The sequence below is a fragment of the Carcharhinus amblyrhynchos genome, chromosome 28 (assembly GCF_965287045.1).
Source record: "Carcharhinus amblyrhynchos chromosome 28, sCarAmb.v2.hapA, whole genome shotgun sequence".
Taxonomy (NCBI): domain Eukaryota; kingdom Metazoa; phylum Chordata; class Chondrichthyes; order Carcharhiniformes; family Carcharhinidae; genus Carcharhinus; species Carcharhinus amblyrhynchos.
This window is the reverse complement of record NC_137351.1, coordinates 16,133,325-16,158,528: the sequence shown is the minus strand read 5'-3', so window position 1 is coordinate 16,158,528 and position 25,204 is coordinate 16,133,325. Positions and strand designations below refer to the sequence as shown.

The window sequence follows — 25,204 nt, the reverse complement described above, 5'->3', positions numbered from 1 at the left end:
TCTGGGCGCATGGTGGCACAGTGGTTAGGAAAATAACAACACATTTTCCTATCTCTCTGTCATTATCCAATACTAACCCTTCATAAGCCAGCATGAGCCATGACACTGATGTTTATATATAACTCTGCCCAGCCCCATTAGCTTCCTGTGTCGCTGGGTTAGAGATGGTTGGTATCAGTTATTGGGTACGAGAGTTTGGCTACGAGAAAGAGAGTGCAAAGTAAAGTTCTACTTTAAAAATTGAACCTTTTCTGGTAACACTTAGTATTTGATTGCTGATGTTCTGTGTAAATTGTCAGTTTGCTCAATATTTTACTTTGTTATGGATGATATTTTTGAGATAGCATTCACATCTAAAACTGACAAGGCAGTAGCTGAGAGCTGTTGTTTAATGCATCATTTTATGAAACAGGAAATGTGCTGTTATTTATGAACTGTTATAATGTGGAACATGTTGCCAGAAAAGGAGTTAGAAATAGATTCAACAGTAACAATAAAAAGGGAACGGATAAATAATTGAAAATGAAACATTTGCTGGGCTATTGGGAAACAGCAGGAAATTGAGATTAACTAAATAATTCTTTAACATAACCAGGACAGCTCCAATGGACCAAATGGCCTCCTTCTGTGCTGTATGATTCTTATATGGATTAGTGGTATTGCCACTGGGTTAGTAATCCAGAGATCCATGGTAATGCACTTGGAACCTGGGTTCAAATCCCACCATAGCAGATGGTGACTTTTGAATTCAAAACAAATTGGGTATCAAAAGTTTAATGATGACTACAAAACCATTGTCGTTGTTTTAAAAAAAAGCCTATCTGGTTCACTGATGTCCTTTAGGGAAGGAAACCTACCATCTTTACCTGGTCTGGTTTACATGTGACTCCATACCCACACCAGTGTGATTGACTCTTAAATGTTCTCAGGGATGGAAAATAAATGCTAAACTTTTTAAAATGTACTGCCAATGTAAAGAGGATCTTCTTCCTCCTGTTATGGGGAATACTGTACATTGAATTCCTTGTTTGGGCTCAACTGAAAGTTTGAAAACAGCCAGTTATCCAACCTCAGCAATAGGTCCATCAGTAAAAGATCATTTGTTTGCTTTACACTATTTCTGTTACTAAAATAGCATCTGACATACTTTTTTGCACCTCCAAAACTCTCTAACTTGAAAGTAGAAAATGAGTCAGGAATATTAGTAGAGGTGTGGACCAATACTACAGCACTGTTATCGCACTTAAATATATTAGAGGGATAGATCTGACACTTTAAAAAAAGCACTCAAGTATTGTCCAACTGCACTGGTAAAATCTTTTCACACTTGGTGCTCAGTTCATTCAAAAGGAGCGTGAGATGTGAGTGGAAATAATAACTCATACGGTTGGAGACAGTGTTCGCCATTTATGGAAATCTGATACTGTTCAGCAACACCTGCAGACAGTGCAGGTATTATGTGTTTTTTAAATTTGACTACCATAGCCTGTGCCGACAGCTGTAGGAGTGGTGAAATATGCAAAGATTAATTTTATGGCAAACTAAACACTGGCTAACAGTTTCAGGAAGAATTAGCAAACCTGTACTAACTATACTCAAATTTGTGCTAGTTTTCAAGAGTTTCTGCTCATAATCATTTGCATACCATCAAAAATAAAATCTCCTAATTACCAGTGCAGTTGGACAATATTTGAGTGCTTTTTTTAAAGTGTCAGATCTATCCCTCTAATATATTTAAGTGCGATAACAGTGCTGTTTTATTAGTGCAGCTGAAAATAGGTTTATCACAAAAATGTCTTTTATTCAGTGTCTAGTCCATCATACATGTGATGGGCCAAACGGCCTCCTTCTGTCCCATTACAATTCAGTGAATGACCTGGTTTTAAATAATTAAAAAAGACTTCAGCGAGATATACAGAGCCATTTACATTGGTGCACTATGGTCAGAAATTTTAAAAAAATTTAGAAGTTTTCTAAAACACATCTGTTTGTTTTAGATGGCAGGTTTCCTTACACTTAGAAAAAGGTTTGAGATTAAGAACCTTCTTGAAGGTCTGCAATGGAGTGCAATTAGTGGAAAATCATGACAATTAATTTGAACTAAGGGTGTAGCCAGTTTTACGGATGGCTTCCAGTGATACATTTTAAACCAGTGCAAGAAATAAGACCATAAAACCATAAGACAGGAGCAGAATTTAGCCATTCGGCCCATCAAATCTTGCTCTGCCATTTAATCATGGCTGATATTTTTCTCATCCCCATTCTCCTGCCTTTTCCCAATAACCCCTGATCCCTTTATTAATCAAGAACCTATCTATCTCTGTCTTAAAGACACTGAATGACCTGATCTCCACAGCCTTCTGTGGCAAAGAGTTCCACAGATTCACCACACTCTGACTGAAAAATTCCTCCTCATCTCTGTTTTAAAGAATTGCCCCTTTAACCTGAGATTATGCTCTCCGATTTTAGTTTTTCCTACAAGTGGAAAAATTCTCTCTACATCCACTCTATCCAGGCCTCGCAGTATCCTGTAAGTTTCAATAAGATCCCTCTTCATTCTTCTAAACTCCCAACGAGTACAGACCCAGAATCCTCAACCATTCTTCATATGATAAGCTCTTCATTCCAGGGATCATTCTTGTGAACCTCCTCTGGACCCTTTCCAAGACCAGCACATCCTTCCTTAGATGTGGGGTCCAAAACTGCTCACAATACTCTAAATGGGGTATAAGGACCAGGACCTTATACAGCCTCAGAAGTACATCCCTGCTGCTATGATCTGGCCCTCTCAACATGAATGCTAACAGTGCATTTGCCTTCCTAACTGCCGACTGAACCTGCACGTTAACCTTAAGAGAATCTTGAACAAGGACTCCGAAGTCCCTTTGTGGATCTGATTTTCTAAGCATTTCCCCATTTAGAAAATAGTCTATGTCTCCATTCCTCCTTCCAAAGTGCATAACTTTCCACTTTTCCACATTGTATTAACAGACTCAAATTGCACTGGATGTAATTGGTGCCTGAAATTCTGAGATATCTGCGTTGATTTGACCCATTTTAGACCAATTGTTCTGGAAGTCTCAGCACATTTTGATAGAATCTCCAAGCCTCTTTGTTTAAAATAGTACAATGTGCTATAGCAAATGCATATATTCAGGGCTGGCAGAGGAACAGTTTTGTCGACTTGAGTAAGAATTGGCATATTCTGTACACTGAAAATCTGGGCAACATGGAGAAGCTAGATGCTTCCCATAGGAAAAGGAAGAACAAGTAGGATAAAAGAGTAACAAGGGAAAAAGTAGCGCCTCTTAAAGATCAAAATCAAGATCCACAAGAAATGGGTGAGATCCTAAATGAATATTTCTGATCAGTATTTGAGAAAAGCATGGATGTTAGGGAACTTGGGAAATAAAAATTGATGTCTTGAGGAGTGTACATATTACAGAGAAGGAAGTGCTGGAAGTCTTAAAGCGCATCAAGATAGATGAATCTGAAGGACTTGATGAGGTATATTCCAGGATACTGTGGGAAGCTAGTGAGGAAATTGCAGATCCCCTCGCCAAGATATTTGAATCATTGATAGTCATGGGTGAGGTGCCTGAAAATTGGAGAGTGGCAAATGTTGTGCCTTTATTTAAAAAGAGCTGCAGGGAAAAGCTTGGGAACTACAGCCCGGTGAGCCTTACATCTGTGGTGGGTAAATTGTTGGAAGGTATTTTTGAGAGACAGGATCTACAGGCATTTAGAAATGCAAGGACTGATTAGGGACAGTCAGCATGGCTTTGTGAGTGGAAAATCATGTCTCACAAGTTTAATCGAGTTTTTTGAAAGGGTAACCAAGAAAGTAGATGAGAGCAGTGCAGTTGATGTTGTCTTCATGGACTTTAGCAAGTCCTTTGACAAGGTACCGCCTGGTAGGTTATTGCATAAAGTTAAATCTCATGGGATCCAGGGTGTGGTATCTAAATGGATGCAAAATTGGCTTCTTGACAGAAGCCAGAGGATGGTTGTAGAGAGTTGTTTTTCAAATTGGAGGCCTGTGACCAGCAGTGTGCCTCAGTGTTATTTGTCATTTATATTAATGATTTGGATGAGAGTATAGGGGGCATGATTGGTAAGTTTGCAGATGACACCAAGATTGGTGGCATGGTGGACAGTGAGGAAAGTTATCTCTAATTGCAGCAGGATCATGATCAATTGGGCCTGTGGGCTGACAAGTGGCAGATGGAGTTTAATTTAGACAAGTGCGATGTCATGCATTTTGGTAGATTGAACCAGTTAATGATAGGGTGTTGGGGAGAGTTACAGAACAACAAAATCTAGGGGTACATGTTCCTAGCTCCTTGAAAGTGGAGTCACAGGTGGACACAGTGGTGAAGAAGGCATTTGGCATGCTTGGTTTCATCGGACAGAACATTGAATTACAGGAATTGGGATGTCTTGTTAAAGTTGTACAAGACATTGGTGAGGCCACACTTGGAACACTGTGCAATTCTGGTCACCCTATTCTAGAAAGGATATTATTAAACTAGAAAGAGTGCAGAAAAGATTTACTAGGATGGTACTGGGACTTGATGGATTGTGTTATAAGGAGAGGCTGAATAGATTGGGACTTTATTCTCTGGAGCGTAGGAGGCTCAGGGGTGACCTTATAGAGGTCTATAAAATAATGAGGGGCATAGACAAAGTAGATAGACAGTATCTTTTCCCAAAGGTAGGAGAGTCGAAAACTAGAGGGCATAGGTTTAAGGTGAGAGGAGAGAAATACGAAAGTGTCCAGAGGAACAATTGTTTCACACACAGGGTGGTGAGTAGTAGTAGAGGCAAGTACAATTTTATTTTTTAAAAAGCATTTAGATAGTTACATGGGTACGATGGGTAGAGAGGGATATGGGCCAAATGCGGGCAATTGGGTTTAAGGTTTCTTAAAAAAAGGGCAGCATGGGCAAGTTGGGCCAAAGGGCCTGTTTCCATGCTGTAAACCTCTATGACTCTATGACATCACCCAGGCCCATACTGGGGAGAATTTCTATTATATTTCATATAAATTTACGTGATCAAATTTCAAGTTAGGTTAAGCTGAATTGTTTTGTCTCTATGCCTAATAATAGGCTGGCTTCCCCATCATCTGGTTCAGATGTTGTCACTAAATTGACTGAGAACGACTGATGTGTGGGTGACTGTTCTTCGAAATGTGAATTGTGAAAGTGAAGGATAAGCAGACTCATTCATTATCTGCTGGGGGGTGGGGGGTAGGTTTCAGAAAACGCATGTGAACCTCAACATCTGTGAAATGAAAGATTTGTTTTTGATGTGCAGGTCTGCCCTATCTGCTCAATTTTAATTCTGTTCTGATTTTTTTTGTCTAGATTCAGTTCATTTGAAAATCTACAATTGTTTTACTCAAATATTTATTCTGAAACTAATTGTATAATACATTTTAGAAAATAAAATATTTTAATTCTTTGCAGTATAAATTCTGTATTTATTGTTTTAAATGTCCTTTCAGTTTATTGTTTTTTTTAGATTATTTAGTGTGTCACAAGTAGGCTTACATTAACACTGCAATGAAGTTGCTGTCAAATCCCTTAGTTGCCATGTTCTGGCACCTGTTTGGGTACACTGACGGAGAATTTAGCACGGCCGATGCACCTAACCAGCACATCTTTTGGATTGTGGGAGGAAACTGGAGCACCCAGAGGAGACTCATACAGACATGGGGAGAATGTGCAGACTCTGGACAGACAATGATCTAAGCTGGGAATTAAACCCAGATCCCTGGCACGATGAGGCAGCAGTGGATTGTGCTGCCCCGTCTCTTGCACCTTCTGCTCCCCACTCCCCTTTGTCCCCCTCAGAGGTGAACAAGAGTGCAGGCACCTTGTAATGACATTGATAAACCTTATTGTGAAGCACTGACATGTTGCTGGTCCTGTCCTAATTTATAGAGATATTGCTTTGAGAAGAATTTAAGTCAAAATGCAGATAGCAGCAAACCATTAGAAAATCCTGTCCATTTAACTGGTGAATTGTTCTCTCTTTCAACAGAAACCTGATATCAAGATTACTGAAAACACTCTCTCATTCAGAGGTAGGATTGGAATGCTCAACCTTTCCTGTCGTGTAAATAGGAGTCAAAACTCAAATGCCTAGATTAAAAAAGACAGTGGAACTGTTTTGTAATACTTTTAATTGTGCCAGTGTTGAGCTATTGACAGGATCTTGTTAAAACGAAATTGCTCTGATAAATTGAGATTGTGCATAAATAGTTGAAATTGTTGTGATAGAAACAAAACTTTCCCACAAGGGAAAGAATGCATGAGGGGAGTCAAGATTATACAAATATACACACAGATAAACATTCAAATTAGGAGCAGGAGTAGGCCATTCAACCCTTCTAGCCTACTCTTAATTCGATAAGATCGTGTTCATCTGATTGTGACCTCAACTTTCCTGTCCATCCCCTGTACTCTCTGACTCCCTTGTCAATCAAGAATCTTATCTCACTCAAAAATATTCCCTGAGGAGGTCATGCCTTACAAATTTGATAGAATTTTTCGAAAAAGTGATTGTGTGGATGAGAGAAGTGCAGTTGATGCAGTTTATATGAATTTTAGCAAAGCCTTGGACAAAGTCCCACATGGAAACTGATTGAGAAGGTTAAAGCATATGGCATTCAGGGAGACTTTGCGAAGTGGATCTGAAACTGGCTTAGTATTAGAACATAAAGGGTGGATGTTTGAGTGATTGGAGGCCCGTGACCAGTGGCGTATCACAAGGTTCAGTGCTGGGTCCCTTTTTGTTTGTTATATACATAAATGATATAAGACCATGAGACATAAGAGCAGAGTTAGGTCGCTTGGCCCATCGAGTCTGCTCATATAGATGATAATGTGGGGGAAATTATAAGTTTGCAGGTGACACCATGATTGGTATCATGGTTAATAGTGAAGGAGAAGATCATACGTTCAAGAAGATGTAGATGGATTGGTCAGATTGGGCAGCGCAGTGGCGGATGGTATTTAATCCTGATAAATGTGAGGTGATGCACTTTGGAAGCAGTAACAAGACAAGGGAGTATTTAATGAATGGCAGGTCACTAGGAAGCTCAGAGAAACAGATGGATTTTGGCGTACTTACTCACAGATCCATTAAAATGGCAGAACAGGTGAATAGAGTGGTTAAGAATGCAAATGGGGCACTTGGTTTTATCTAATGTGGCATAGAGTATGAGAACAAGGAGGTTATGTTGGAGCTATACAAAACGTTGGTTAGGCCATAGCTAGAATACCTGTGTGCAGTTCTGGTCACCTCACTATAAGAAGGACGTGATGGCATTAGAGGCGGTACAGAGGAGATTCACCAGGATGTTGCCTGGGATGGAGCATTTGAGCTATAAGGAGTGACTGGATAGGCTTGGATTGTTTTCTTTAGAGTAGAGAAGGCAGAGGGGGGACATGATTGAAGTGTATAAGATTATGGAGAACGTGGACAGGGTGAACAGGAAGCTGCTGTTCCCCTTAGTTGAGGGGTTAAGCATAAGGAGCATAGTTTTAGAGTGAGGGGCAGGAGATTTAAAGGGGGTTTGAGGAAAAACTTCACTGAGGATGTTGGGAATTTGGAATGCACTGCTTGGGAAGGTAATGGAGGCTAGAATCCTTACAACCGTTAAAAAGTATTTGGGTGAATATTTGAAATATCATAGCATTCAAGATTATGGGACAAATGCCGGGAAATGGGATTAGCGCAACTTTAGTAGCAGTTATTGTTGGTGTAGACTTGCTGGGCCAGAAGGACTTTTCTGTGCTGTCTGATTCTATGACTTTATGACCTTGCCTCCATTGCTCTCTGGGGAAGAGGATTCCACAGATTAACAACCCTTTGACAGAAGATAATTCTTTCATCTCTGTATTAAATAGGAGACTCTTTACTTTTAAAATGTTACGTTTGTTCTTGTCTGAGCTGTAAGGGGAAACATCCTTTCAGCATCCATCCTATTGAGTCCCCTCGTGATCTTATGTTTCAAAAAAGTCACTTCTTATTCTTCTAAATTCCAGTGGATACTGGCCCAGTCTGTCAAAACTTCTCTCGTATATTGGCCATTCCAGGAATTAGTGGACTGAACCTATTCTGAACTGCTTCTAAAGCATTTAAATCCATTGTTGAATAAGGAGATCAAAACTGTACATAATACTCTAGATATGCTCTCACCAACATTCTGTACAACAGTAGCAAAACTTCACTGCTTTTATATTCCATTGTCCTTTCAATAACGGACAAAGTTCGATTCTCTTCCAACTCATCTGCAAAAGATTGAATGTAGTCTTCAGGTGAAGTAGGGTTGGAAGATGAGATGTGATTTTAAGGCTGTGCATTCTGTCCTTATTCATGTAATATGCATTTATTCAAAATTACTTAATAGTTAAATAGCAAAACTTTGTGCAACAGGCTGAGAAACTCTTTTTTACTGACTCTATGACTGAAATATATAATTTCTCAACTCTGGCAAAGGTATTTGAACACAAATGTGATATCTGATGTGTTATATGATGTCAATTATTTTCTCATGTGCTTTGTATCCACCTTCAGCACACGGCCATGGTGCAAAAGGGGACAATGCGTATGAATTTCACCTTACATTTTTGGAAACAGTTAATCCTGAGGTATGTCACTAATTTCTGATAGTTTACCATAAACTGTGATTCCATTTCAGTGACAAATGAAATGAAAGTTGACTATTTCCAATTCATCTTATTGTTATAGCAGGGAGATATTTAAGATTCTTTTGAAAATTATTTCCTCTTCCTATTTGTAGCTGGAAACACATGTTACCGTTTTAGCGTACACAGCTGGAGCTGCAGGGAGCCTCATTGTGGAGGATTTACTCCAGTAGGATGATCATGTAATCATGAGGGTTATAGGCAATTTTTCTGAAACTATAGCCTCATTCACAGTTGCCACTATCCAACTTGAATTATAATAGAGGGTATAAAGATCAAGATTAGTGTTTGGAGTTGTTAAGCTATTATTAATAATCTGGAGACATAACTTGTTGAGAATTTGTTTCTGTTTTTGCTAATGGCTTGAATGATGCTTAAAGGCTGTCATTTATTGCACAAACCTGGTTGCTGAGTCGTAATGTGGAATGGAGTCACATAAAAGACGGATTATGTATTGATGACAGCCTGTTAATCCCTGAAGGACATTAGTGAGCTGGATTTTTAATAATCTGTGTTTTGTGAGACATCAGAATTAATAGTTCTTGGATACGTGATGACTGATCAATCAACATGTGAAGCATTGTAAAACAGTGTCACATTCAAGATGCTGTATGGTAATTCTGAAACTGTATTGTTGTGGTTTCTCTAAACTGTTTATCGTATCAGGCACTTTTAAGTCCTTTTTTGCTATTTTCTATATTTATTTTGCTTCTGTGTAAATGTATTTCAATAGTTTCAACTCAAACTGAAGCAAATTTAGGGCGGCATGCTAGCAGAGTGATTAGCACTGCTGCTTCACAGCTCCAGGGACCTGGGTTCGATTCCTGGCTCGGGTCACTGTCTATGTGGAGTTTGCACATTCTCCCTGTGTCTGTGTGGGTTTCCGCCAGGTGCTTCAGTTTCCTTCCACAGTCCAAAGATGTGTGGGTTAGGTTGATTGGCTATGCTAAAGTTGCCTCTTAGTGTCCTGAGATACATAGGTTAGAGGGATTAGTGGGTAAAATGTGTAGGGATATAGCGGTCGGGCCTGGGTGGGATTGTGGTCGGTGCAGACTCGATGGGCCAAATGGCCTCTTTCTGCATTGCAAGGTTTCTATGATTCTATGAAATGTACTTGCTATCAGGAAATTTAAACCAAAAATTGTTTTATGTTTATAGCCACTTTTCAAAGTGACAGAAAGACAAGTGTCTATAACAGTGAAGAAAATCGAGAGCATGTGGTGGGACAGGCTGACCAAACAAGAAAAGAAACCAATATTCCTCGTTCCTGATTTTGACCGCTGGCTGGACGAGTCTGATGCTGAAATGGAGCTACAGGCAAAGGTAAATTCAGCGAGGAGGCTGTATCGGGTTAAAGAATTGCCCTGTCTTTATTTCTGCTTCAAAACTATCTAGTGTTGGAGAATTCATGTTAAACTGTCTCCATCAAAGCTGGTTTTCATCAATAATGCAAAACTGATGACATTATTGCCAAATAACCAACAAATTGGCATTGTTACTAAAACAGGATCATACGGACAATGGATGTGGAACTGGCAATAATCTGATGTAGTTTGCTGCAACATTTTGAGGTAAAAGTAAGGAAAAATCACACACTGTATCTAAGTTATATTGTGTATCACTAGCCATTGTTGACAACCTTGGCAATGAATATTAACAAATGCCTGGAAAAAACATTCAATTCCTCAGCGGTGTCAGAGACACAATGAAAATCTTGTTCAATCACGTGGTTAAGACAGATGACATTTTCTTTTGCTTCAAGGCAGAGCAGGTTAATAACATAGGTAGGAAGTTGCTAAGACTTGGGATAGTGAGGAGGGGCACAAAGAGCAAAGGAGATGTTCTGTGATAGGGTCAAGCACAGAAGAAGTTAAAATAACAAAAGGATTTTGTAATGCAACAGCCAAAGAGTGGTAATGGATACTGCAACAAAAGTTGTGTCCAAATGAAGCATGAATAGCTACAAAGCAACCATCTGAATGCAACATGAAGGGAAAAAAGAAAACAAAATAAGAGCAACCCAGCAAAACAACAAAAGGGGAAAAAAAGAAGAAATGCATCAAAATATAGGTAGAAGTGGTGGTCAAAATTGTTGAACTTAATGTGTTGAGTTGTTTTTGATAGTAGATGCTGTTTTTCGTGTTGAGCTTCATTGGAACACTCTAACAGACCAAGGTCAGGATAGGACCAAGGTGGGGAATTGGAATGTCAAGCAACCGGAAACTTGGGGTCATACTTGGGGACTGAATGGAAACGTTCTGCAAGTGGTCACCTGGTCTCTGTTTGGTCTCCCCAGTGTAGAGAAGACCATATCATGAACAGTGAATACAGTACACTAAATTGAAAGAATTTCCAGCATCTGCAGTATTTTGCTTTTGTCTGATTGAAGGTGTTGATTTTACATTTTTTGATGTTTCACTGTATTAAAGGGAGCTTTAGCTTTTCTTATCCTTATCTCTCAGAGAAGCCTATGTCTTTCACATAAAGGAGTTTCATCCACTCATTTCAAATTAATTGTGGTTAATAACATTTTGTTTTGCAAATGTTTATTCCATGTTTCATCCTGCTTTAAATGACCTAACATTGCTAACCTAAGTGAGGAACTTATTTTGGAGGTAGTCTGATGTGAGGAAGTAATTATAAATAGAATAGAGCCAACGGTTTTAGTCTGGATGACCATTTTTGTCAGCTCTGAAACGTTGGCTCTCTTTTCTCTTCACAGATGCTGTCAGACCTGCTGAGATTTTCCAGCATGTTCTGTTTTTGTTTCAGATTCCAGCATTTTGCTTTCGAATTTAAAATAGAACTGGAATTGTATGACTTTAGTCGACTGGTTATTATTATTGTAGAATCCTTGCAGTGTAGAAGGAGGCCATGTGGCCCGTCATTGTGCCCTATATCCCAAGTATAGGGCCTATTGTTCCCTACTCACCAAGGTTTAGGTGATTAATATATATCAGGAAAAGCAAAGATCCCCAACACTGACCCCAGGGATACTCCAGTACAAATCTTCCTCCAGCAAGAAAAACATCCCTTTAACCAGTACTTTCTGCTTCCTTTTGCTCAGCCAATTCTCTATCCATGTTATTACTGTCCTTTTTATTCCAGGAACCATAACTTTGCTCACGAGTCTGTTGTGCGGCACTGTTGGAAGCCTATATACACCACACCAACAGCATTGCCCTCATCAACCCTTTCAGAAAACTCCAACAAATTAGTTAAACATGATTTTCCTTTTCACTGCCTTCAGCATCCTTGGATGCATCTCATGTGACCCAGCACCTTATCAACGTTAAACAATCTCCTGTTTGGTCCCTAAATGGCCCTACTTTTTAATCACCCTTTATTATTCATGTGTGTGTAGAAGACTTTGAGATCCCTTTTTATCTTGGCTACCAGTCTCGTCATACTCATTCTTTGTTTCTTATATTTGCTGCTTCACTTCTTCTCCTGAATCTTTCGTGGTCAGCTTGGCTTTCAGTTGTATTACCTACCTGAAATCTGTGATAAGCACACTTTTTCTTCTTTATCTTAATTTCTATCTCGTGTCATCCAGAGAACTCTGGATTTTTTTGGCGTACCTTTCCCTGAATAAACAGGAGTTGTATCTTAGTTGGGTGACAGGGTAGCACAGTGGTTAGCACTGCTGCCTCACAACTCCAGCAACCTGGGTTCGATTCCTGGCTTGGGTCACTGTCTGTGTGGAGTTTGCACATTCTCGCCACGTCTGCGTGGGTTTCCTCCGGGTGCTTCAGTTTCCTCCCACAGTCCAAAGATGTGCGGATTAGGTTGATTGGCTATGCTAAAATTGCACCTTGGTGTCCTGAGATGCGTAGGTTAGAGGGATTAGTGGGAAAATGTGTATAGACATGGGGTAGGGCTTGGGTGGGATTGTAGTCGGTGCAGACTCGATGGACCAGATGGCCTGTTTCTGCACTGTAGGGTTTCTATGATTCTGTGGATAAACTGAATGATGTTTTGGGACTATAACTGTAGTAATTCTACACTTGCTGTGCTTCATTGATAGGAGGAAGAGAAAGAAATTAATAGAATAAGTTTGGAGTCAAGAGCCCGGAAGAGCTGTAAGTACAGGGGATTCCATTGTAATATTGGATAGTCAAATAAACTAGAGACCACAACAAATCGCAATAAACAAAGAACTTGGGAAGTCTCAGAGTATTAGACCCTGCTATATAAAATTGTATCAAACTATTTTCAATATTTTCTGCATTTTTGTATGCTTGTTTTCTATTGGCAACAATATTGTAGCATTTCATTGCTTACAGTGGGATGGGAACTCCCATTGATTTACTTCAGATGACGCCTAACTGGTATTTTAAGACCACCAGTAATAAACCAGGGATCACATTTGCTTAACAACGATAGCGATGCTTGCATTGTAATTGTAGCAGTAACAGGGTGCCTTGTAGCTCTGCATATCTTTATATTTGCCAAACTGAGTGAGTAGATTCCTGCTCAGTGAAGAGTTTGTTAGTCACGTGGGACAGGCTCATTTCCTACATCTGTCACTTCACGTGGCCTGGGGTTTGACAGTGGAAAATGGAACTGGTTTGATTTAAGAATTGAAACTAATGGTAATTATTCTGCAATCCTTTTAAGTTTCAGTTTGAGAGGGACCAGATAATTACAGTGAATTATTTCTGAAATGAGGGAATTTAGGCTTCATTATATTTTAAGCACAATTACAGGGCTTATTTTTATCACCCAGTATCATTGGGGGCAGGCTGGCACAGTGGTTAGCACTGCTGCCTCACAACGCCAAGGACCCGTGTTTGATTCCCGGCTTGAGTTACTGTCTGTTGGGAGTCTCCACGTTCTTCCCATGTCTGCGTGAGTTTCCTCCCACAGTCTGAAAGACATGTTGATTAGGTGCATTGGCCATGCTCCCTCAGTTTACTTGGACATGCGCTGGAGTGTGGCGACTAGGGGATTTTCACAGTAACGTAATCGCAGTGTTAATGTAAGCCTACTTGTGACACTAATAAAATAAAACTAAAACTTTAAACATTGTGTGCTATTTATCAATGACGCACCTTTGTGCCTAGAATTCCCTGATCACACACTGATTGAAGTATCTCCAATGACAGATCTGCTGGGGCAGAGTGGCTGCATGGAGAAAGAACCTGAGAATGAATGACCCTGGAAGCACTTTTCAAAATGACTTGGAAGAGAGCTTCATAGGCAGGGAGCAGGGCAGGTGTCTGCTTTCTTGGGAGTGCTACAAAATACAGAGGGACCAAATGAAAAAATAGTCTTCCAAAGGAGAGTGGGAGGAAAGTAATGCATTAGGTTAAAATTGCAAAATGCTTTCAAGTACTCAAACACTTCCAGCATTTTCAACTGCAGCTTGTTGAAAATGATTAAGCTGCAATCATGCCCAGAATAGGTTTTCCTGATTGCGTAATACAGCCTGACTCTTGCAGATTGAGCCTAAGCAATCTAGCTAGAGACACCGGTCCTGCTTAAACTTGCATCTCTTATTCACTGGCTTGTTCTGATTAAATTAGTGGACCTGGAGGTTTAGGAAGGCTTGTTTTTAATGTTGCATGTTTCATATTTCATGTTTTGCACTAAGGTATTTAAAATATTTACAATGTTTAAAATGTTACAATGTTTACAATTTTTTCCAGCATCATTAATTTTTTATTTCCTTCCTAAAAGCTTATGTCACCATGAAGAAAGGTTATTTATTTATGTACAACCTGGTGCAGTTTCTGGGCTTTTCCTGGATCTTTGTCAATATGACAGTGCGGCTCTTTGTGTTGGGCCAAGGTGAGTGACTAAGCAGCCAGTAAAGTAGTGCGAAATTTTAGGTCAGCAGCGTGCTTCTGTCACTGTGAATTCCTTTTCCTAATGAACCTTCTATTGCTGCTAGGAGTGGATTGTTAGATTAATTCCTTGGGATTGAGAATGTATTGGATGTGAGTCTGAAGGGAATTCAAATCTGCTACTGGATGGTTAGACAAAGCACCCCTCCCTGATAGATTTGGATGTGGATTTGATCACCTGGATTTTTTTTTAAAAGAAGCAAAATGTGCAATTTGCAAAATCTCTACAATTTCTCAGAATCTGAAAGCAGCTGGAGTGGAGAGGAGTGATCCTTCACTATCGCAAACTGCTTGCAGGTTGAAAATAAAGATTTTGGTTATTGCTGAGCATGGTGGCACAGTGGTTAGCATTGCTGCCTCACAGTTCCAGGGACCCGGGTTCAATTCCTGGCTTGGGTGACTGCCTGTGGGAAGTCTGCACGTTCTTCCTGTGTCTGTGTGGTTTTCCTCCTGCAGTCCAAAAATGTGCAGGTTAGGTGGATTCGCCATGCAAAATTGCCCATAGTGTCCTGGGATGTGTAGGTTAGAGTGATTAGTGGGGTAAATGTGTGGGGTTGTGGGAATAGGGCCTGGGGTGGGATAGTTGTTGGTGCAGACACAATGGGCCAAATGGCCTCCTCTTGCACCGTAGGGTTTCTATGTTCTATCCCTAGAACAGATTTTACGTTTGTTGTGTTCTGAACTGCTCCTAGTCCTCTTGTCTTAGCTGCAAAGAGGCTGCAACCCTGAAGCCCATTCTTGCGGATGAACTTGAGTGCCAGAGTATAATTAACTCAGAGAATCAGTCAGTTGAGAGAAATTGGTTAAACTAGGACAATAAATTGAGATCTTTAGTTGATAAGTTATACATTAGGTCTGATAGGCACCTCAGCAGTAAATTAGAACAGACTGAATTGCTCAAGTTTGTGATGTTCTTCACTTGATACCCAAATGTGACATAACAGATTCGACCAAAAAATTAATGTAACAAAACTTGCCCAGAAGTGGAAAGGTTATAAATGGGCTGTGAAATTTGCATGCAGAATGTTAGAAACAAGATAATTTGGAAATGTTGATAGATCAGCTCCTGAATGTTGGCATGGTTACATTACTCCAGGCAAGTGATGCATATTTCTTTTATGAATATAAGAACTAGGAATAGGAGTAGGCCATCTGGCCCCTCGAGCCTGCTCCGCCATTCAATAAGATCATGGCTGCTCTTTTTGTGGACTCAGCTCCACTTGCATGCTTGCTCACCATAACCCTTAATTCCTTTACTGTTCAAAAATTTATCTATCCTTGCCTTAAAAACATTCAATGAGGTATGATCAACTGCTTCACTGGGCAGAGAATTCCATAGATTCACAACCCTTTGAAGAAGTTCCTCCTCAACTCATCCTGAATCTGTTCCTCCTTAGTTTGAGGCTATGCCCCCTAGTTCTAGTTTCACCTGCCAGTGGAAATAACTTCCCTGCTTCTAACTTATCTATTCCCTTCAAATCTTATATGTTTCTATAAAATCCCCCCTCATTCTTCTGAATTCCAAAGAGTATAGCCCCAGTCTACTCAGTCTGTCCTCATAAGCCAACCCTCTCAACTCTGGAATCAACCTAGTGAATCTCCTCTGCACCCCCTCCAGTGCCAGTATACCCTTCCTTGAGTGAGAAGACCAAAACTGTACACAGTATTCCAGGTATGGCCTCACCAGCACCTTATACAGCTGCAACATAACCTTGCTGTTTTTAAACTCCATTCATCTAGCAATGAAGGACAAAATTCCATTTGCCTTCTTAATTACCTGCTGCACCTGCAAGCCAAGTCCTTGTGATTCTTACACAAGGACATTCAGGTCCCTCTGCACAGCAGCATGCTGCAATTTTTGACTTTTTAAATAAGAACATAAACATAAGAACATAAGAAATAGGAGCAGGAGTAGGCCATCTAGCCCTTCGAGCCTGCCCCGCCATTCAATAAGATCATGGCTGATCTGTTGTGGCTCAGTTCCACTTTCCCGCCCTCTCCCCATAACCCTTAATCCCCTCTCTTATCAAGAACCCATCAACCCGCTTCTTAAAAATATTTAGCGAGGCAGCCTCCACCACTTCAACGGGCAGAGAATTCCAGAGATTCACCACCCTTTGAGTGAAGAAGTTCCTCCTCAACTCCGTTCTAAACCGCCTCCCCTTTATCTTGAGGCTGTGCCCCCTAGTCCTACTGTCTTTTTTGAGCGGGAAGAGTCTCTCCACCTCTATCCTATCCATCCCATTCATCATCTTATACGTCTCAATGAGATCTCCCCTCATTCTTCTAAACTCTAACGAGTACAAGCCTAGTTTATTCAGCCTCTCCTCATAGCTCAATCCCCTCAACTCCGGTATCAGCCTAGTAAACCTCCTCTGCACTCCCTCCAGGGCCAAAATATCCTTGCGCAGGTGCGGCGCCCAAAACTGCACACAGTACTCCAGCTGCGGCCTCACCAATGCCCTATACAGCTGCAGCAAGACCTCCCTACTTTTATATTCAATCCCCCTCGCTATGAAGGCCAGCATCCCATTTGCCTTCCTGACCACCTGCTGCACCTGCAAGCTGGGTTTTTGCGACTCATGCACAAGGACCCCGAGGTCCCTCTGCACCGTCGCCTGCTGCAGTTTTTCGCCACGTAAGTAATAGTCCTTCCTACCATTCTTCCTACCAAAGTGGACCACCTCACACTTGCCAACATTAAATTCCATTTGCCATTTCCTGGCCCATTCGCCCAGCCTATCTAGATCCTTCTGCAGACTCTCCACACCCTCCGCACAATTTGCCTTTCCCCCAATCTTGGTGTCATCAGCAAATTTTGTTGTTCTTCCTATCAAAATGGATGACCTCACATTTAGCAACATTGTACTCCATCAGCCAGATCCTTGCCCACTCACTTAGAGTATCTGTATCCCTTTGCAGACTTTCAGCACCCTTGGCACACTTTGCTCTGCCACTCATGTTAGTGTCATCTGCGAATTTTGACACACTACACTTGGTCATCAACTGCAAATCATCTATGTAAATTGTAAACAATTATGGTCCCAACACTGATCACCAACCAGAAAAACACATTTACCCCCACTCTTTGCTTTCTGTTAGTTAACCAATCCTCTATCCATGCCAGTACGTTAACTGTAACATGGTGCACCTTTATCTTATGTAGCGTTCTTTGATGCGGCATCTTGTCAGATGCCATCTGGAAATCCAGATACATCACATCCACAGGTTCCCCATTGTCCACTGCACATGTAATGTTCTCAAAACATTCCACCAAATTAGTCAAACATGATCTTCCCTCATGAACCCATGCTGCGTCTTACCAGTGGAACAATTTATATCCAGATGTCTCGCTATTTCTTCCTTAGATTCAAGCACTTCCCCTACTATAGAAGTTAAGCTGTAGGCCTGTAGTTTACCCACCTTTTGTCTATCTCCTTTTTTAAACAGTGGCGTCTGATTTGCTGTTTTCCAATCTGCGGGATCCACCCCAGAGTCCAGCGAATTTTGGTAAATTGCCACCAGTGTATTTGCTATTTCTCCTGCCATCTCTTTTAGTACCCTGGGATGCATTCTATCAGGACCAGAAGACATGTCTGTCTTTTACCCCGTTAACTTGCCCAGCACTATCTCTTTCATGATAATAGTTTCTAGGTTCTCACCTGCCATAGCCTTCCTGTCATCAATTTTTGGCACGTTATTTGTGTCTTCCACTGTGAAGGCCAACACAAAATACTGTTCAATGCCTCAGCCATTTTCTCATTTCCAGTTATTACATCCCCTTTCTCATCTTCTAAAGGACCAATATTTACTTTAGCCATTCTTTTTCGTTTTATGTATTTGTAAAAACATTTGCTATCTGTTTTTGTATCTGAGCTAGTTTACTCTCATAATCACAGCCCTGGCTAGAACCTTGTAGATAGTGGAGCGACATTAAGGAGCAACTCGTTGCTGAAAACTCTGCACCTGACTGGCTCTTCTAGCCATAGCATAGACAAAGATAAAGTACAACATTGCACTCCACAACATAATTCCACCTCATCGTACCAAATCTTTCTGGGGATTTTGTACAGTGGTATAAGAACAAAGAAAATTATGCATAGGAACAGGCCCTTCGGCCCTCCAAGCCTGCAGTGACTATGCTGCCCGACTGAGCTAAACCACTATCCTTCTCTAGACCATATCCCTCATTCCCACCCTATTCATATATTTGTCAAGACGCCCTTAAAAGTCACTATCGTATCTGCTTCCACTACCTCCCCCAGCAACGAGTTCCAGGCACCCACCACCCTCTGTGTAAAAATCCTGCCTTAAACATCTCTTTTAAACCTTGCCCCTCGCACCTTAAACCTATACCCCCGAGTAATTGACTCTTCTACCCTGGGGAAAAGCTTCTGACTTTCCACTCTGTCCATGCCCCTCATAATCTTGTAGACTTCTATCAGGTCGTTCCTCAACCTCCATCGTTCCAGTGAGAACAAACCAAGTTTCTCCAACCTCTCATAGCTAATGCTCTCCGTACCAGGCCACATCCTGGTAAATCTTTTCTGTACCCTCTCCAAAGCCTCCACATCCTTCTGATAGTGTGGTGACCAGAGTTGAATGCTATATTCTAAATGTGGCCTAAGGTTCTATAAAGCTGCAACATGAGTAGCCAATTTTTGAAATCAGTGCCCCGGCTGATGAAGGCAAGCATGTCGTATGTCTTCTTGACTACCTTCTCCACCTGTATTGCCACTTTCAGTGACCTATGTACGTGTAGAACCGTAGAACATTACAACACAGAAACAGGTCTTTTGGCCCTTCTTGGCTGTGCCAAACCATTTTTCTGCCTAGTCTCACTGACCTGCACCTAGATCATATCTCTCCACATCCCTCTCATCCATGTACCTGTCCAAGTTTTTCTTAAATGTTAAAAGTGAGCCCGCATTTACCACTTCATCTGGCAGCTCATTCCACACTCCACCACTCTGTGTGAAGACCTCCCCCCTCAATATTCCTTTAAACTTTTCCCCCCTTCACCCATGTCCTCTAGTTTTTTTCTCCCCTAGCCTCAGTGGAAAAAGCCTGCTTGCATTCATTCTGTCTATCAGTACGCCCAGATCAGTCTGCCTATCAGTACTCTTTAAAGGGTCTGCTATTTACTGTATATTTCCCCTCTGTATTAGACCTTCCAAAATGCATTAACTCACATTTGTCCGGATTAAACTCCATCTGCCATCTCTCCATCCAAGTCTCCAACTGATCTGTATCCTCATTGCTATCCACAAATCCACCAACCTTTGTGTGATCCGCAAACTTTCTAAACAATCCAAATATGTTTCCTCCAAATCAAATATATATTACAAACTGTAAAGGTCCTAGCACTGATCCCTGAGGAACACCACTTGTCACATCCCTCTATACAGAAACACACCCACTGCTACTCTGTCTTCTATGACCAAGCCAGTATGTGGAATGGGTTTGGTTTAATCCGTTTTAACTTGGATTGGACATGCATATAACCTGCAATGTGATTGTGTTTTATCTGACATTGTCAGAGATGACATTACAGTTGCCTTTGCTAATGATTAAATTTCATATGTATTGTATCTACAGATTCTTTATTTGATACTTTCCATGCAGTTGGTGATGTGATGAATTTTTGTCAGATATTTGCAATTTTGGAGGTTATAAATCCGTTGCTGGGTTTGGTAAGAACAGGACTGGAGCCAGCAGTGATCCAGGTACAGTAGTGCCCTCTGGTCAGGGAAGCTTGAGTGGGTAAAGGGGAAGGAATATCAAGGCAAGAAAAAGTGCACACTTTTTTTGGCTAGAGAATGGTTTTTTTTAAACTGTAGCACTCGACCCTAGCCCTATTCCTGTACAGTCTGCATGTCGTTGTCTTTTGAGTTCTGTTTTCCTCATCAACTCAAGAATTGAGAAACTGGGATGTAAATAAAACTGAACTTGACTATTGCTGAAAGAAGTGACATGCTGTTAAAGCTTTTCATCTTGCACTCATCAGAACAGATACAAGAACAGCAAATTTCAAAGGGAGCAACAAGTCATACTATGAGAAAAGGGTGCTGATTGGCTGCAAGTTGGCAATGATCTCAAGTATGGAAAGAATGACATGAACAATCAACTTAGATTTATCAGTCAAACTCACAATGTGGCTCATTTAGGCTTGCTTGAAACTACATATATTTATACACAGGGCCCTGTCTTCTGACAGAACATGTCCAGGCGTCATCGCCTCAGGTTCTTCACTCAGTCCCCAGTTAAAGCTAATATGGGGAGAGCCTTTTCCAATTAAACAAAAACATTGAGGACAACAGTTTCCTGGTGATTGCTCCTTGGCAATCCCTCAACTGATCAGAGTCCACTTGCCAACTAATCAGCACCCTTTTCTCATGCAGTATAAATTGTTCCCTTTGAAATATGGTATTCTTACGTCAGTCCTGATGAGTGCACGTTGAAAAGCTTTGACAGCGTGTCTTTATTTTAACAATATCCATTCCGTATTAGCACTGCTGCCTCACAGCGCCAGGGACCCGGGTTCCATTCTGGGCTAGGGTCACTGTCTGTGCGGAGTCTGCACATTCTCCCTCTGTCTGTATGGGTTTCCTCTGGGTGCTTCAGTTTCCTCCCACACTCCAAAGATGTGCAGGCTAGGTTGATTGGTCATGCTAAATTGCCTCGTCTCAGGAGGATTAGAAGGGTAAATATGTGGAGTTACAGAGATAGGACCTGGTTGGAATTGTGGTTGGTGTAGACTCAATGGGCCAAATGGCCTCCTACTGAACTGTAGGGATTCTATGATTACCAAAATTGAATATATGTTTACAATAAGTTTTCAAAGCAGCTTCTCTCTATGAGGCATGAGTTACTTTTCTATTAATCAATTTCCATTTCTTCAGCGATTCTCTGCTATTTATGATGTGGGTGTTTTTGTTTAACAGCTAGTTGGGAGGAGTACGGTTCTGTTCCTGGTGATTGGAAGTCAGGAGGAAATGCAGAATAAGGCAGCAGTGTTCGTTGTTTTTTATCTGTGGAGCATCATTGAAATATTCCGGTTTGTATTTTTCTTTTTGAGTTGAGTTTTCAGTGTGATGATGACCTAAAGAACCTGGTCCTAGGATAACTCCCAGTGACATCTTAACACAAACACTGTGCTAACAGACCCAGAGAAGAACATTATGGGCAAAAGGTCAGATCCAAAAAACAAAGCATTTAATTTAACCAGGGGAGGTGATGGCCTAGTGGTATTATCGCTAGATTATTAATCCCAAAAGTCAGCTAATAAGAAGAAAGAAAATTACAGCGCAGGAACAGGCCCTTTGGTCCTCCAATCCTGCACTGACCATGCTGGCCGACTGCGCTAAAACCCCCTACCCTTCCGCGAACCATGTCCCTCTATTCCCATCCTATTCATGTATTTGTCAAGATGCCCCTTAAAAGTCACTACTGTATCCGCTTCCACTACCTCCCCCGGCAGTGAGTTCCAGGCACCCATTACTCTCTGTGTAAAAAAAAAATCTGTCTTGTACATCTCCTTTAAACCTTGCCCCTTGCACCTTAAACCTGTGCCTCCTAGTAATTGACTTTTCTACCCTGGGAAAAAGCTTCTGACTATCCACTTTGTCCATGTCTCTCATAACCTTGTAGACTTCTGTCACATTGCCCCTCAACCTCTGTCGTTCCAGTGAGAACAAACCAAGCTTCTCCAACCTCTCCTCATAGCTAATGCTCTCCATACCTGGCAACATCCTGGTAAATCTTTTCTGTAACCTCTCCAAAGCCTCCACATCCTTCTGGTAATGTGGTGACCAGAATTGAATGCTATACTCCAAGTGCAGCCAAACTAAGGTTCTATAAAGCTACAGCATGACTTGCCAGTTTTTAAACTCAATGCCCAGGCTGATGAAGGCAAGCACGATGTATGCCTTCTTGACTACCTTCCCCACTTGAATTGCCACTTTAGGTGACCCTGTATATCTGTACATCCAGATCTCTTTGCCTATCAATACTTTTAAGGTTCTGCCAATTACTGTATATTTCCTATCTGTATTAGACATTCCAAAATGCATTACCTCTCATTTGTCCGGATTAAACTCCATCTGCCATCTCTCTGCCCCAATCTCCAACTGATCTATATCCTGCTGTATTCTCTGATGGTCCTCATCACTATCCACAAATCCACCAACCTTTGTGTTGTCCGCAAACTTACTAATCAAACCAGTTACATTTTCCTCCAAATCATTTATGTATATATATTGCAAACAGCAACAGTCCCAACACTGATCCCTGAGGAATGCCACTTGTCACAGCCCTCCATTCAGAAATGCACCCTTCCACTGTACCCTCTGTTTTCTTTGACTGAGCATGTTTTGTATCCACCTTGCCAGCTCACCTCTGATCCCAGTCAACTTCACCTTCTGCACCAGTCTGCCATGAGGGATCTTGTCAAAGACCTTACTGAAGTCCATGTAGACAACATGTCCCACTGCCCTACCTTTATCAGTCATCTGTGTCACTTCCTCGAAAAACACGATCAAGTTCATGAAACACGAACCCCCATTCACAAAAACATGTTGCCTCTCACTAATATGTCCACTTATTCCCAAGTTGGAATAAATCCTGTCTCGAAGAATCCTCTCCAATAATTTCCCTACCACTGATGCAAGGCTCACCGGCCTGTAATTACCTGGATTATTCTTGCTACTTTTTTTAAACAAAAGAACAACATTGGCTATTCTCCAACCCTCTGGGACTTGTTTTGGGGACCTGAGGCCGAATCCTGCCACAGCAGATGGAGGAATTTCTTCAATAAAAAATATCTGGAATTCAGAATCTACTGATGCTGTCCTTAACCGGTCTCCACAGACACAGCAATGTGGTTGACTTTCAACTGCCCTCCAAGGGCAACTAGGAATGTGCAATAAATATTGACCAGCTAGCGATGCCCCTGACTTACGAATGAATTAAAAAAAATCCTTATTAAAATGTCATCATTAGATTTCATGCAATGAATTACTTTTAAAAAGTCATGAAATTACAGCACAGGTGGCCATTCAGCCTAATTTTGCTGGTGCCAGTTCTAATAGAGCTTTGTATTCTAATCCCACTCCCCTGGATCTATTTATGTTCTCCCTCTTCAAGCAATCTTTTATAAGTTGTGTCAGCTGCTTCTTACAGTAGCATAGTGGTTAGCACCACTGCCTCACAGCATTAGGGACCCAGGTTCGATTCCCAGCCTTGGGTCACTGTCTGTGCAGAGTCTGCATGTTCTCCCCGTGTCTGCATGGGTTTCCTCTGGGTGCTCCAGTTTCCTCCCATCATCTGATAGACATGCTGGTTAGGTGCGTAGGCCATGCTAAATTCTCCCTGAGTGTACCCGAATAGGCGTCGGAGTGTGGTGACTAGGGGATTTTCACAGTAACTTCATTGCAGTGTTACTGTAAGCCTACTTGTGACACTAATAAAGAAACTAATATTTTAACCAGCTACTAAATTATAATCTCCCTTCGCTGCAATAATTCAGTATCACCTGTTCCTCACTTCCCCCTCTCACCCATAGCTTTCACTGGGGATTCAAGGGAGGAACCTGAGGTAAAATGTTGCACTGTACCACTGGATAAAATGTACACAAACAGTTCACATTGGATCCATTACTTTCTGAATTGTGATCTCTGTTACAAGTGCGAGCTGATACCTGGCCTAAATATCGCAGAGGTGGCTATGTAACTGTTAATGAATCTTGCATTAAGGGTAATAGAACAGAGGGGCCTTAAATGCAAACTAAAGTTGCAAAAAATTAATCCATTCCAACCTCTCTTTGCAAGATGGTGGCTCTCGCTTTGTTTAATTTACATTTTAGCAACCACATACTTTAGACTGATTCACTGCACTAATGATTTTCTGCCAACTCTTATCGGCACGGTGCACATCAGGTGACAGGACTCTGCTGCACCATCATCTTCACTTACTTCCCTTTGCATTGAGGGAAACAGCTCATCCTGCTGTGCTACTGCCAGGGGACCAGTGTTTCTCACAAACCCCTGTGTAATGCCAGAGCACTTACCATAAGAATGGGACACATTTCACTGACTGACAGGACAACATTTAGCTTTGAAATGGTATACATCTGAATTGGAGGTAGACTGCACATTAATGGTATCTGCTTGTTGACAGGAGGTACATAAAGCATTGTTTCTTACTGAAATAGGTACCCATACTACATGCTGTCCTGTATAGGCACAGAGTGGAGAATGCTGACCTGGATCCGATATACCATTTGGATTCCTCTTTATCCACTCGGAGTCATTGCTGAAGGTTAGTTGTGAAATTTGTACATATTTAACATTATTGAAAGATTCTGCTCTCTGGGAGTAATATGAAGTTGGTTTATGCTGCAGAATTCCTTGATATATCTAGCAGTATGTACTCCTTCAAAACTTTGCACATATTAACTACAACTCTCTTATTCCCCTCCTCCACAGCTGTGTGTGTGATTCAATCTATTCCATATTTTGATGAAACGGGAAGATTTAGTGTTCTGCTGCCCAACCCGTTCAACATTTCATTCAGTTTCTCCTACTTTTTGCGAGGTTACCTTATTGCTATGTTCTTGGGTGAGTTCTGTCTCTGTTT

The 25,204-nt window shown here is 41.2% G+C and overlaps 1 protein-coding gene across 2 annotated transcripts in view; it reads left to right on the top strand.

Annotated features, from left to right (window-relative positions):
• The window catches only part of hacd3 (3-hydroxyacyl-CoA dehydratase 3), a 34,651-nt gene that overhangs the window by 5,294 nt on the left and 4,153 nt on the right, over positions 1–25,204 (top strand). For both annotated transcript variants that reach the window (XM_080214438.1, XM_080214439.1), the window contains exons 2-10: positions 6,049–6,091; positions 8,590–8,663; positions 9,879–10,043; positions 12,748–12,802; positions 14,403–14,513; positions 20,168–20,295; positions 21,514–21,626; positions 24,780–24,886; positions 25,054–25,185. In XM_080214438.1, the coding sequence (XP_080070564.1) occupies positions 6,049–6,091; positions 8,590–8,663; positions 9,879–10,043; positions 12,748–12,802; positions 14,403–14,513; positions 20,168–20,295; positions 21,514–21,626; positions 24,780–24,886; positions 25,054–25,185 (928 nt within the window). The remainder of the gene's footprint in view (positions 1–6,048; positions 6,092–8,589; positions 8,664–9,878; positions 10,044–12,747; positions 12,803–14,402; positions 14,514–20,167; positions 20,296–21,513; positions 21,627–24,779; positions 24,887–25,053; positions 25,186–25,204) is intronic.